We start from the raw sequence: 15,938 nt of genomic DNA, 5'->3' as shown, positions 1-15,938 counted from the left end.
ATGTGAAATTATTTTTAATTACTAACTTTCTTCGCAGAAACATGGTTTGCTAAAAAAGCTACAATATTTTAAAAATACTAGTATCAAGTTCTTTGTGTACGTGATTTGTAAATAACAATTATTATTTAATGAAACTAAACTGTTGCTGAAATTGATAAAATCATACAATATCTTCATGCTTTTTTGCCCACCTTAATTATTTGCAAAATTGAAAAATAACCTTAGTTTTTAGGTGCTTTATATAAAGAGCTTAAGGGAGGGGGTAAGGTCTAAAAAGTTAAAAAAAGCATGATTTTAAGAATTTTTTTTGTCGATACGCAGAAAGTTAATTTATTTTATCGCTTTGCATATAATATAGCAACATTTGAACAACATTTCACTAAATTTTAATTAAAACATATTAAGAATTGAGCGAGAAAATAAGATTTTCCTCAGGCGCCTCCAAAAAAAATTGATTTGCGGTGTACACTCTAACTCGCAATAGAATCATCTAAAACAAAAAAATCAAAGTGCATTTGTTAAAGGAGATGTTTTTTGAGATAACGCTGGGAGGAATTTTTTTTTTATTTTTCGATTTTTTGTAGCACTTAAAAGTCAAAAATTCGATTTTCGCTATAAAATAATCGATTAATTTGTAATTTAAAAAAAAGCTCCCAGCGTTACCTCAGAAAACATCTCCTTTGACAAATGCACTTTGATTTTTTTGATTTGGATGATTCTGTTGCGAGATAGAGCGTACACCGCAAATCAATTTTTTTGGAGTCGCCTGAGGAAAATCTCATTATCTCGCTCAATTCTTAATATTTTTTAATTAAAATTTAGAGAAATATTGTTCAAATGTTGCAATATTATATGCAAAGTGATAAAATAAATTAACCTTTTGCGTATCGCAAAAAAAATTCTAAAATACATGCTTTTTTCACCGTTAAAACCTTACCCCCCCTTAATGAACTAAGAAGTATTTATTTCTTTATTACTTTTATTTATTAAAAACAAAAAACTACCCGAAAAGGGTAAACATGAAAAAAAATTAAAAAGAATAATATTAAATTTTTTTTTATTTTTTTTTTATTGTTTATACTCCTGCCCTATTGGCCTTACGCACTTCGACAAGAGTCCCCGAGAAATACTTTTTGGATTAAGCATAACTATTCTACTTATGAAATTTTCTATATATTAACCTAATTTGCGTCTACAGCCGACTTTTATTAGGAGTACTCGCATTCCGCCTGGACCACCCGTCACCCGTTCTCGCCAGAGAAGAGGGAAACTGTAGAAAACCTCTCCTGAGTACAACCGGTTTATCGACAGTCGAGTTCTAATGGTGTGTACCGGACAATAATCGACGGTGCACATCATTATCGTTCCCGGTCATTTTTCCGAAAAAAATTTTTCGCAAGTCTAATTTTCCGAAAAGATAATTTTCCGAAAAAAAAATTTCCAAATCTAAATTTACGAAATAATTTTTCCGAAAATTCACTATTTCCATAAAAATATTTATGGAATTTAATTCAATTTCATATTTTGTTTATTACGGATATTTTCCTTGCGTGTTTTTACGTTTAAGGAGCTTATTTACAGGTATGCAGACCTTCAGAAAAAATATTGAATTGACATTAAAGAATATCATTATTATTATTATTGTAGGGGAGAGTGGGGCAAAGGCGCTATGCGGGGCAAAGACGTTTTTTAAAATATCTCCTTTATTTTCTGTCTATTCCAGTTGGTATTAAAAATTTAGTTTTAATGCAATCAGACCAATTGATTAAAAAAAGAAAACCTAAAAATATTAAATATTTTAAGAAATATAACAAAAAATTTGTTTTCCAAAAATAAAATGATAATTTTACTGAACAAACTCTTATTTTTTAAAACATAAGTTTAGGTACTTCATTTTTAAAAACATAACATGTAAATAAATTAACTATTTCTCTACACAACTGGCGTGGTGTTTTAGTTTAATTTTGTATTTAAATATTTGAAATTTAAAGTAAAAAAAAGTTTGTTATGTGGGGCAAAGGCAATAATATTGAAAATAATTTGGTTAAAAACAATTGAATTTTTGAATTTTCAATGTATTAATTCACAATATAAGGTTAAAATCACAAAAAGTTTTTATTTTTTATTTAAATAGCATAATTCTTTTAATAATATGTTGTTAACCTTATGTTTCGTAAATATTATACTAATAAATATCACTTGTTACTTTTTTAAGGCTTATAAATGCTTTCTTTTAGAAATATAAGCGAAAACGTCGCTGCCCCAGCGTGTGGGGCAAAGGCATTTTTTGCATTGTTTTTAAATTTTATTAAATAATGTATTTATAATTATAATATCCCGTGTGGAAAAGTGAGGTGGGCCCACGGTGGGTCCCAGGTGGGCTTCCCAGGTTCTAGGTGGGTCCCAGCAGGGATGGCCCAGGTGGGCGATTCCTTGGCTTGTAACGGTGAATCCAGCCACAGCCCACCTAGGAAAAATCCAGCTGGGGCCCATAGATTTAGTTTTCATTCAAATTAATGAATAAATTGTTTATTAATAACAAATAAGTCGAATTATAAATAAATAACGTTATTATTTAACGATTTTTACTTTTTTTAATGAAATTGTGACCAAAAGCAAATTCATAAATAATGTTAGCATATATATGGGAATTAATATATATCCTTTCATTCATAAATTAAAAATTTATAAAAAAATTAGAAATTTGTTAATTAAATTATTAAACGGTATATATAATCACTAAATTGCATACTTATACGAATACAATGCAGAAAAATCGGAATAAACGCAAACCTAAGAAACAAATAAAATTTAACGCACGCGGGGATTGAACCTACGACCTACGGACTACTAGACTAACGCCCTAACCACTATACTACGGAGACTAACTACTGAACACCGACGTTTTATTGTCAGTGACTTGTTGATCTGCTGTAATGATTCAATAAAGCACTTACTGACACGAATACACCGTAACAAATAAATAATTTAATAATAATTATAACAATATTATTAATGTAATAAGAACGATAAATATTCTTAAAATAATATTTATATTATTATGAAAAAAATATATCAATACATTTTTATTAAAAATGTGTTTTTTATTGTTTACAATCATTATAAACATTAATTTGTTGGTCTAAAAAAAAAAATTTTTTTTAGTTTGGACTTAGAAATTTTTACTAATTAATTATGTGGACATTACATAAAAAAAATATTGTGAATACATTTTTGTTAAAAACACGTTTTTTCTTAATCTAAGTCATTATAAACATTAATTTTTTGTTGAAAAAAAAATTTTTAGGTTTGGACTTAGAAATTTTTACTTATATAATTATTGATGTGGGTCCTCAAAAACTGGGAAGCCCAGGTAGGGCCCAGCTCACGCCCACTTATAATATTATTTCGCCTGACCGGAACCCACCGTGAGTGGGTCAATAGACAAACTCTAAAATGCTTCCGTAAAATGTTAACATGTTTGTCAATTGTCAATTCATGTACGAAGATGACCATAATTACATCAAAGTTTTATTATTAAATGTTAAAGAAAAACTAAACTATTTAATAATTTTCACTGTAAACGATTTTTGTTATTATATATAATAAATTTTACTAATGTTATATTGCAGTCGTTATTGTTTAAATAAATAATTGTTGTTAATTAGTAACTCCTGACACTAGCTTCCAGAAAGATGCAGTTTTTTTCTAATTTTGCAATTAACTAATTCGAACCACATGAAATAAAAATAATTTAAGGTTTTAACAATTCAAAAATTGTTTAAACAAATGATTGTTGTTATTTACTAATTTTTGACACAAAGCACCTAAAAAAATGCAGTTTCTTTTTAATTTTATATTTAACTAATCTGAAAAGTATGAAATAACAGTATTTTATGATTTAAACAGTTCAGAAATTGTTTAAACAAATAATTGTTATTGTTTATTAACTTTTAATACAAACAATCCAGAAACTTGCAGTTTCTTTCTAATTTTACAATTACTACTACTCTGATTAACTAATTGCAAAATAAGAAAAAACTTCATTCTTCTAGATGCTATGTGTCAAGAGTTAGTAAATAACAACAATTATTTGTTTAAACATTTGATAAATTGTTAAAATTAAAATCATAAAACATCCGAATGATTTACTATTTACATTAGTTAATTGCAAAATTAGGAAAAAACTGCAAGTTTCTAAGTTATGTGTATCAAAAGTTAATAAATAACAACAATAATTTGTTTAAACAATTTCTTAATTGTTAAAACCATAAATTATCTTTATTTTATGTTGTTCGTATTACTTAATTGCAAAATTAGGAAAAAAATTGCAAGTTTCTAAGTTATGTGTATCAAAAGTTAATAAATAACAACAATCATTTGTTTAAACAATTTCTGAATTGTTAAAACCATAAATTTTCTTTATTTTATGTCGTTCCTATTAGTTAATTGCAAAATTAGGAAAAAAAATTGCAAGTTTCTAAGTTATGTGTATCAAAAGTTATTAAATAACAACAATTATTTGTTTAAACAATTATTAAAATGTATTAAAAACCGTTATACCTTGATGAGTTAATTATTAAATAAATAAATTCAGCTGGAACAACTTTAAAATTTCAATAAAACTAAATGTCTGTTAGTGTAGTACAATAAAAGTTTATAATTATTGACAATAATAAATTGTTTAAAATAATAATGATTATTTTGTAGGATAATGAAAAGGCCGTATCTAGGCCTTTTCATTATCCTACAAAATATATAATACGGTCAAACAAACAAAAACTACTAATAATGATTATTATTATTATGAATTAATTGTAGAATGATTTATTGTGAATAGTTATATTTAATTTTCAGACTTTTTCTATTATAATGTTAATATTTTTATGAAAATGGGAAGCCCAGGTGGGGCCCAGCTGGCTCCCAGTTTTTAACTGGGCTAACTTGGGCAGATTTCCACACGGGATACTAAATAACAACTATTAAAATTTCTTGTTGATTAGTTTTAGAATAATGAAAAACAAAGACCGCATAAATTAATTGCTTAATTTAAAAAATGTACATCGATAAATGTAAACCTAGCGCCTTTGCCCCACTTTCCCCTATATGTATATTAATGAATATTAATATTATTGTTACTCGTATCTTCTGGAAGAACAAATATCAATTTTCAAGAAAAATATTTAAAACTTACAAAAATTGTTTATTTAGTCATTTTGCATATGATCAAAGTTTTCTTTATTTTAAAAGGTTAAACTTTTTCAAAACTGATTCGATTTAAGATATTTGTTCTGCAAGCCTTTTTAAGTTATTTTTCAGACTGTCTCGTATATTGGTTAAGAAACAGATTTCAATTGTTTTTTTTTAATTTTTTCATTTGGCAAAATTTTTTACTAATTTATATGAGAAGAATTAGATTCGGAAAAATTTTTTCGGAATTTTTTTTTCGGAATAAATGATTTTTCGGAAAAAATAACTTGCGGAAATTTGCTTTCGGAAAATTTTTTTCGGAAAAATGACCGGGAATCCATCATTATACCTCGACGTCAAACCTCCCGCTTAGATTTTCTCACGTGCCGGAAAAATACCAAGCCAAATGGGCGCGAACCAAGGGTACTTATACCCTTGGTCCTTAAAGCAGGTTCTACATGGGATGCCCGACACGTGAAACGGGCCCCCTCTTCAATACCAACTTCTCCTCCGTGAGTAGGGGAAAGTATTTGGTAGATGGAGCAGAGGGGGCACGTCTTGTCGTGTCGGGCATCCCATGTAGAACCTGCTTAAATGACCGCCAAGCGAGGCATCTATCCGACTGAGCTAATCTGTCGGTCAATAATATTAAATTAAGATATAATAAAACACGTAATTTATTGTTCTAAAATCTAAAAGTACATTAAATATCTTAAATTAAAGTATTTCAAGTAACCTAAAGGTGTTGATGTAAAAAAAATAACAAAAATTTTAAATTTCAGAAAACGGTTAAAAGTGTTTTTTTTGTTTTGTTGTGAACTACAGATTTTTACAAAAGTTTTTTTTAAATTTTTAAAAAGTTTTTTAAATCAAAGAAATTTTTTTAACACAGTTGAGATGGACTGACCCAAAAACTTATTAAAAAAACGAAATTTAACTTTCTATGAAAAAATGTTATAGAAGAAAGTTGTTTGTATTTTTTTAATCTAAAGTAATATAAAGTTAAAAATTTTGACATTTGAAAAAATTGAATTTTCAAAATTTTGAAAGTCCTGTAGTTTTTGACGAAAATGGCTGGCTAAAGAACTCGATCTGTATTTTAACACTAACTTTGTGCATGCCAAGTTGCAAGTTGACACAATAAGTTTTTCAAAAGTTATCGTAGAGACACCATTGTGCCTACAGATAGACACAAAGACAGGCATACAGAGACAGACACTTTTCTAGACCATGCTTTTCGGACTCAGGGTACCCCAAAACGTCGAGATTTCATGAAATTAGCGAAAGTCAATTTTCGACCAAAACTAATACTTTCTCATATTATGAGAATGTAAAAATTTAAAAAATCACAAATTTTCAAAGTTTACACCCCCACAGCATCGAAACTTTCCTAAAAATTTATTAAATATTTACTTGCAATATTCGGAATATTTAATTGCAATGTTTATTGAAAGTTGTGTAAATATTTAATTATCCCGATTAAATAAATGTTTATAGCGCGAAACTTTCCTGAACATTTCAATGAAATCTTTGCCTAATTATAATCCTTATTAATAAAATCAGACTTTTGTCTGTACATTGCATAGAATTCAAAATTTCTATTATATTCCTTCTTTTTACACTCTAAGGAATGCGAAAATACTATTAAGAAAATTATGTGTGTATGTGTATATGTGTGTATGTGTGTATGTGTGTATGTGTGTATGTATGTCCGCAAATTTTCGACCGCGTATCACGGAAAAACGGTTCGATCGTTTGAAGTGAAACTTGGCAGTCTTTTAGGCATTAGCCTAACTTAAAATCCTAGCGATAGTAGATTAAAAAATATTAATATGGACGAAAGTTATGCCATTTTTTCAAAAATTCGAAAATTCGAAATTTTTAGTTTTTTCATATACTTTAGTGAATTGTACTTAAACTTGGTAAAGGGTTAATTTTAGTGTTTTTTATGAAGATTTAATCGTCAGAATAATAAAATTTTGAATAACAAATAAAAAGTGTTAGATTTAAATATTGAAAAATTAAAAAGTTTAAAAATTGAAATTTTTTTGTAATTAATTTTTATACGGTTGTATTTCTTAGGTCAACAATAAAAATTTGTTGTTGAAATCATAAGTTTACTTTCTTAAAAAAATTCTATTAGGTCAGAATATTAACAATATCCATATAATTAATATGAGACTTTTGTCAGTATGTTGCACAGAATTCAAAATTGCTATTATATTTTATTAATTAATGATCAAAAAATGAAAAACTCAAATTTCATTCTGATGACTAAATTGTAATAAAAAATACTAAAATTAACCCTGTATAAAATTTAAGTAAAATTAATGACAATAATTATTTCAAAAGATAAATTTTGAATTTTAAAAATTTTGAAAATATATAGCACTAGCTGTCATGTCGTACCCGTCTTCGACGGGTTTTAGTTTCTACCAATACATTTAACAATGTTTCTACCAATCTGCGGAAAATCAAAAATACCCGGGATAAATTAATTAATAATTAATAATTAATAATTAGTTAATTAATAATAATTAATAATTAGTTAATAATTAATTAATTAATAATTATTTCTTAAAATTTAACATTTTTTTCTTCTCTTTTATATCATTAAGCTTCATTATTTTTGTACTCTTCAAAAATACTTTACTTATATTTAATAGTCTCCACCCTTTGGTAAAAAATCTAAAATTATGGAAAATTAGCAAAAATTCATAAAACCGAATTTATTAAAATTCAACATTTTTTCTTCTCTTTTATGGCTTTTGGCTTCATTATTTTTGGGCTCTTCAAAAATACTTTACCTAATTTGTTATCTCCACCCTTTGGTAAAAAATCTAAAATTATGGAAAAATAGCAAAAATGCAAAAAAATGAATTTCTTAAAATTAAACATTTTTCCTTCTTTTTATGGCATTTAGCTTTATTATTTTTGTGCTCTTAAAAAATACTTTACTTATTCAATAGTCTCCACCCTTCGGTAAAAAATCTAAAATTATGGAAAATTATCAAAAATTCAAAAAACCGAATTTCTTAAAATTCAACATTTTTCCTTCTTTTTTATAGAATTTAGCTTTATAATTTTTGTGCTCTTAAAAAATACTTTACCTAATTTGTTATCTCCACCCTTCGGTAAAAAATCTAAAATTATGGAAAATTATCAAAAATTCAAAAAACCGAATTTCTTAAAATTCAACATTTTTCCTTCTTTTTTATGGCATTTAGCTAATTATTTTTGTTTAATGTAGCAAATTTTTTACTTTACATACTGATCTTTAAATAAAAAACTTTAATAACTTTTCCTGAAAAGCTTGCTTAAAGATTAAAAATCACTATTTTCTTAGAAAAAAGTTGATCTAAAAAAACGAAAAAAAATTTCAAAATACATCTTTTTTAAAAATTTTATCGTAGAAATGGGTTGTATTTATCTGAAAAAGTTAGCTAAGGATAGTTTTTTCATTCATTTTACAAAAGATAAAAAATTTGCATTTTTTTGTTTTTTTGAATTTTTTGGAAAAATGTCATAACTTTTGTTCAAGTTAATATTTTTTAATCGGATAAGGCTATGATTGTAAGTTACTTTAATACCTAATAGACTGCCAAATTTCACTTTAATTGGTTGAACCGTTTTCAATTGATGCGCGAACAAAGTTTTGCATACAGACAGAGACAGACAGACAGAAATTTTTTTTACATTTTTAGAATTCTAATGTCTCAAAACGAAAAAATATATAAAAATTTTCAAGTTTGGAGCAATGTACAGATAGTAATCTGATTTTATTAATATAGATAATGTTCGTTCACATTAATAACTTTTAGTTTACTATAGCTACACTAAAAAAAGTTATATGATTCAAGTAATTATAATTATTTGAAAAATAATATCTTATTTAAAAAGTTTTTATTTCGATCTAATAAGAATTTATTTCGTTTAAATAATTTTATTTAGTTGAATCAAATAAATCTTAATTGGATTAATTAAATAAATACTTGACTCTAATAAATAAATTTATTTAACACAAATCATTTCTAAATTTTATATTTTTTCATGGATTGCTTCTAAACTTTCTATAGTTGAGTATTACATGTTATTTAGTCACATTTTAGCATAATTTTTCAAAAATACTTTCTTATAACGAAGATGTAAGTATAAAAATGTTTTGAATATCAAAAAATTAAAAAAATTATAATTGATACCAATTGCTATGAAGCTTAATTCAGTAGTATTTGTGGGCTCTCTGATTTAACTTTTAGAGATATCTTGATCAATGTAAAGACAAAAGTTAAACACGGTGTTTATTTTGGTTTAAAACAATTTCCGGCTTTGTCCAAATTTTTCCTGGTTTACTGGACGGGTTTTTTTTAATAATACATTTAACAGGGTGTTTACCAACCAGAAAAGACGTAAAATATCAGGGAATTTAATGTAACCGAGAAAAACTGGATCTACTTGCTATACAATTAGTTCGAATTAGACTGTACTATAACTCAAAAAACTGGAGGAAATTTTAGATTTATTTTAATACATTATATTGATTGAAGTACTACAAATTGAGAAATATTGTTTTCTGCATTTGAATTAGTTAAAAATAACTAATTTGATAATAAAAAGTCGGTCACTGTTTCAAATGGTATTATTTTCCTAATGAAATAGACAATAGTAACTAATTATTATTTTTTCCCTGTCAAATCAAATTCCCGGCTATTTTCCGGTTTTCTAGGTTGGTAGATACACTGTTAAGTGCATTATCAGAAACTACAACCCGTCGAAGACGGGTACGACAGCTAGTTATAATTATAATTAGGCGTAAATGTCATTTAAATGTTCAGGAAATTTTCACACTGAACATTTATTTAATCGGGACATTTAAATCTTTACACAACTTTCAATAAACATTGCAATTAAATATTCCGAATATTGCAAGTAAATATTTAATAAATTTTTAGGAAAGTTTCGGTGCTGTGGGGGAATTTTTTAATGAATTGCTTTTAAACTCTCTATAATTGAGTATTACATGTTATTTTGTCACATTTTAGCATAATGTTGAACAAAAAATCCTATGACTAAGATGTAAGTGTAAAAATATTTTCGACATCAAAAAATCGAAAAAATTATAATTGTTATTAATTACTACTATCAAGCTTAAGTCAGTAGTATTTTTGGGGATGTTTTATAATAAATATTTTATGAAAAAAATGATATCGCAGGATGTCAAGAATATTGTAAGTCACCTGTGATACGATATTATCATTATGCTACTGGGTAAATGCTTAGGTGGTAAAAAGTTACATTATTTACTTTTAGATTTAACTTTTAAAAATGTTTTGAGCAATGTAAAGACAAAAGTTAAGCCGGGTGTCTATGTTTGTTTAACAAAATTCCCGACTTTATCCAAAATTTATTCCCGGTTTATTTTTTTAATCAAATTTAAATTTACTTGATTTTAAGTTTTAACCATAAATAAATCTGCAGATGGCTAAAAAATTGACTTATTTTATGAAAATACTCTTTTTTAAGTTCATATGTTATATACCAGTGCCAGTCTTTGACGGGTTTTAGTTTCTACATTTGACAGAGTGTCTACCAATTGCGTGGGGAAACCGAGAAATAGCTGAGAATTTAATTTGACCAGGAAAAATCGGTAATTTTCTTACCAAATTAAAAAAGTTTTATTATATTAATTTTTTTTAAAAATTGCTTTTTACTTTAATTTTTGTTGATATAATATTTATATAAACAGACCCGAGTCAAAGTTTAAGCTCTACTTTCAGCCTAAACATATAGGTTTTATTTAGGTTTTAGCTGTCGTAACGTAGGGTCTAATTGCGACACAATTATTTCGAATTAGACTCTACTATAACTCCAAAAGCTGGTGGAAAATGAGAATTAATTTTTAATTCATTAATTGCAGTACTAAAAACGCATAAAGTACTACAAGTTGACAAATTCTGTTCCTGAATAACAAATTTGATAGAAAAAAATCTGTCACTGATTCAAATAGTAATATTTTTCTAACGAAATAGTTAATAGTAACTAATTATTAATTTTTAACAGTAAAATTTAGTTCCCGGCTATTTCCCGGTTATTGTAGATACCCTTTCAGATGTATTAGCAGAAACTAAGACGGGTCCGATAGCTAGTAATATATATATATATACACGGAGAGAAGGGCGTAGTAGATTCTACTGACATGGCAGTTAAATCTACTAAACAGAATCGTTAGGTTTGGACTGACGGTACAGACAGTGCCATCTACTGCACTGTTTAGTAAGATAGTAAGATACACTGAGCAAACAGTATATTCTACTAAACAGAGAGGTGTCGTAGTGTATTATACTAAACATACAGTTGGCGCCACTAACCGGTGCACTAAATGATTTACTAAACGCGTTCTGTCACATTTACTGCAACTCTTCTCTCCGTGTATATATAAATAATCCCTACTGGAAGTAAAAATATAGAAAGAGATAGAATTTTGGGGATAGAAAGAGATAAAGTTTTTTCTATCCCTTTGAAATAGCCACTTTGCATACCCGAAATATTATACCTTTTTATCTCCAAATTATTATCTCTTTTTATACCCTATTATCCCCTATCTATCTCTTTTTATACCTACGTACTTTTATCTCTTTTTATTTCTCTTTGCTGCAAATTTTTATCCTTTTTAATATATAAAGAATTAATTAACCAATATTATTAACAATATTAAAGACTTTATGAAGTATTACAATTTCAATTGAATTTATTATTTAAAAAAAATATTTTTAGAGTTTTCGTACTTCTATTTATTACCTATTTTTAACAAATGAAGTTATTTATTTATTTGTTATGAAATTATTATTTATTGTTTAAATCTATATTTCATTTCACATTATTGACCAACATTATATACATAACACTTAAAACCAAATTTGAAAAATCTCGCACGCAGGAGGGCTCGAACCCTGAAACTTAGGGACGCAAGTCGAATACACATGTCACTCAGCCACGCTAGCTTGGAAGATATTTTTCTTGAACTACCTTTTAAATTTTTGAACTGTATTGATCTCTTTTTATCTCTTACTCTATCACTCTTTATCTCTCAGTTGATCTCCTTTTTAAAGTTTTAATTTCTCTTTATTTATCACGAAATCGTCACATTGAAAAGGGTATAAAAAGTTATCTTTGGGGATTGAAAAAGGATTCAATGGGATATAATGAAGGTTATTGAAAAAGATTAAGAAAAAAGAAAAAATCGAATTTTTTTAAATTTAATAGAAAAGAGGTAGACTCTGATAGAACCGAAGTAATAAAAGGAGACAAGTATGGACTGAGATTTAAATAGGGATAGAAAGGGAAAGAAGTGAATAGTAAGAGGATAAAAGGCGATAAAGTAAGAGTTATTAAAAGAGATTGAATAAAAAGGGAATATAGAAATAGACTGAGGGGAATAAAAAAGGGATAGCCTGGGATAGAAACAAGATTATTAAAAGAGATAAGTATATTCTTAGATGAAGTTAGAGATAGAAACATATAGGTGTGGATATTGAAAGTATTAAAAGAGATCAAATAAAGGTTATTGAAAAAGATTTATACACAAGGAGAGATAAAAAGTGATTGAAGTGATAAAGTGGGGATAGACTAAGATAGAGAAACTTTATCTCTTTCTATCTCAAAGATAAAAAAATATTCAAAGAGATAGGATTTCTATCCCTTTACTTCCAGCAGGGATGTGAATACTTACCTTGATTGTTGTTTTTCAATATCAGGATTAAAAATAGAGGGATAATTGTTATAATACTTAACAGTTAGTGTAATGAACTGCTAAATTGATTCATGCATATTATTTAATAAGGGTATGTCCAAGTTGTGAAATGTAAACAAACCAAAAGGTAAACAAACCCAACACAAAAATCGCACTTTTGTAACAGCCATTTCTTCGACAAAAATTAACATTCTTACACTTTCTCTACAAAAATGGAAAATTAGAGTATTAAAGTTTCCAATGAAATCATTTTTGACTATGAGCAATAAAAAGCAATTAGTAAAATAACTAATTAAAATGACCTGTAAAATGGCATTTTTTACGCGTCGCGAAAATAAAACTGTTTGACTATATCAACCGCACGGATGATGAAGAAGTCTTATGTCAGCGATTGGATCTTCAACATGTGGAAAGGAAAATTTTTCCCTTTCCTCCTTGAAATTACAAGAGAAAGGGTAAAAACTTCTTCATCGTCCGTGCGGTTGATATACTCAAGCAGTTTATTTTTCGCGACGCGTCAAAAATGCCATTTTACAGGTCATTTTAATTAGTTACTTTACTAATTGCTTTTTATTGCTCATAGTCAAAAACAATTTTATTGGAATCTTTGATACTCTAATTTTCCATTTTTGTAGAGAAAGTGTAAAAATGTTAATTTTTGTAAGAGAAATGGCTGTTACAAAAGTGCGATTTTTGTGTTGGGTTTGTTTACCTTTTGGATTGTTTACATTTTACACCTTGGACTTACCCTTAAAGCTGGAATAATCGAAGCCGAATTGAAGCTGTGAGTTTTATGGCAAAAACAGCTATACGCGAGGCACACGTTCAAGCTATGATCGATAAAGCAATAAAAAATTTGTTTAATGGTTGAAATGTTCTGGTGCAAGCACAATGGATATTATAAATCATAAACTCATAAAAAAAGTGTATTTGAAGACTTCGATTTTCTGACTTTTGACCAGCTAGATTCGGCTCTCAGACTTCTGTGCGGCACTTAGTTAAAAGCATAAGTAGTAAAAACCTTTACGAAAACCATAATTTCTACTGTCGGTAATACAGAAATCTAACTAGAATGTTTTGTCATCAATTAGGAAAATAGCACTAGAAGCTATTAGCAGCTAACTATCTTTCTCCGTGTAGAATTACCTGTAGATTTAAAACTTTATCGCTCCAGCGTGTGGTTTTATTTTCGGAATAATCGCCATCATTCATTGCCTGCATAACCGCACGTGTTTTACCCATTGAAACTGGATTTACTGCCTCAAGATGTGATGGATTTGGTAGTAAACTAACGTGAAGACTTTTTCCGGTTGTATTAAAGTCTACGGACGATATAAAATGACTAATCACATCGCCAGTCGCTTTTGCCTCATTTGGGAATTCTGATATGCCCCTTAATTTTCGGAATAGCTTCTCCGGCGGAAAATTCATCATTCCCGTGAGTAAATTTAAACGTCCACGATGTGGCATACATAAAATTAAATGTTCCAGTTCTGTATTGGAAAAAGATTTTTTTTCACTTTTCTTTTTTTGTTTTGAAAAATTGAAATTTTTTCAAACAATATTTTACCATTTGAAGAGAGTTGAAATAGTTCCCGAAGAAATGACATCATTGTTTCGGCTCCCTCTCCACCGTAACGTTTTACCGTGACAAATTTGACGGCGAGAAAATTGTCGAAAGCCTGGCTTTTGAGCACGTCTTTTGCAATGACCCGACGAGTTTCCTCGCTCAGTGCTTCCTGGTAGAATTTTTCGTAGTTCTCCGCAAACCATTCTCTCTCTTCTTCGCTCTAATGTCAAAATAAAATTTTATAAAATTTAATTTAAAACTTATTATTTATTACTTATATTACTTTGGGGTTTTTGGAGCCGAAAAAATGGAATATGACGTTAGATTCAAAAAATTCAAAATGGCGAATCCAATATGGCGACTGATATTTTGAAAATTAATCAAAGTTAAAACCTTTAGATTTTTGAGGTCGCTGATTCCAAACTTAAGGGCAGATTTAATAAATTAAAAATGGCGGATCCATTATGGCAATCAAAAATCTTAAAGGCGGCTGGATTCAGTTAAAACTTGTTACCCTAGGGTTTTTGAGGTCGTTTTTTCTAAAATGTTATCAAAAATTTTAAAAGTGGTTCAATTTAGTTAAAACTTACTACCCTAAGATTTTTAAGGTTGCTAAAATCAATATGATATTATAGATTTAAAAAATTCAAAATGTCGAATCCAATATGGCGACTAAAAATCTTAAATTTGACTCAATTTAATTGAAACATGGTATCCTAGGATTTTTTAGGTTGCTCATTACAAATTTAATATCGAATTTTCAAAATTCAAAATGGTGGATTCAATATGGCGACTAAAAATTATAAATGTTGCTCAATTTAATTAAAACTTGGTACTCTAGGAATTTTGATGTTGCTCATTACAAATTTAATTTTTTTCAAAATTCAAAATGGCGGATATAATAGGGCGACTTAATTTTAAAAAGAAGTCAACGAATTCGCATGAAACTTGTTACTCGGGGTTTTTTTGGGTCGCTGATTGCGAATTTGATGTCAGATTTTGAAAATTCAAAATGTCGGATCCAATATGGCGACTAAAATTTAAATTTTGATTAATTTTATTAAAACTTGGTACCCCGAGGTTTTTGAGGTTCCTAATTACGAATTTAATATCAGATTTTCAAAAAATTTTCAAAAAATTCAAAATGGCGGACCTAATATGGCGACTGAATTTTGAAAAACTCAACGAATCCGTTTGAATCATGTTACCTTGGGGTTTTTGAGGTTGCTGATTACGAGTATAATATATATAATAATATATATGTAATAATATATAATAATAATAATAATAATAATAATAATATATAATAATATGATATATATAATATATACTTTCAAAATTCAAAATGGCGGATTTCTAGTGATATGCTAAATTCAAATCTAATCAATTCACATAATTTATTAATTAAACTTAATTTTGTGCTTTAAAGAT

At 27.6% G+C, this 15,938-nt stretch overlaps 2 protein-coding genes across 2 annotated transcripts in view; one reads left to right on the top strand and one right to left on the bottom strand.

Moving 5' to 3' along the window:
• The window catches only part of LOC122510134 (uncharacterized protein K02A2.6-like), a 41,905-nt gene that overhangs the window by 13,302 nt on the left and 12,665 nt on the right, over window positions 1-15,938 (top strand). The gene's annotated exons all lie outside the window — the stretch shown is intronic.
• Window positions 1-15,938, bottom strand: part of LOC122510130 (probable 2-oxoglutarate dehydrogenase E1 component DHKTD1 homolog, mitochondrial) — a 30,738-nt gene that overhangs the window by 13,737 nt on the left and 1,063 nt on the right. Inside the window, exons 3-4 of the mRNA XM_043624564.1 lie at window positions 14,508-14,727; window positions 14,084-14,430 (exon numbers count right to left, since the gene is read on the bottom strand). Of these exons, the coding sequence (XP_043480499.1) occupies window positions 14,084-14,430; window positions 14,508-14,727 (567 nt within the window). The remainder of the gene's footprint in view (window positions 1-14,083; window positions 14,431-14,507; window positions 14,728-15,938) is intronic.

The sequence above is a fragment of the Leptopilina heterotoma genome, unplaced genomic scaffold, assembly GCF_015476425.1.
Source record: "Leptopilina heterotoma isolate Lh14 unplaced genomic scaffold, ASM1547642v1 Lhet_67, whole genome shotgun sequence".
NCBI classification, from domain to species: Eukaryota; Metazoa; Arthropoda; class Insecta; order Hymenoptera; family Figitidae; genus Leptopilina; species Leptopilina heterotoma.
This window is presented reverse-complemented; position numbering and strand designations above follow the sequence as displayed.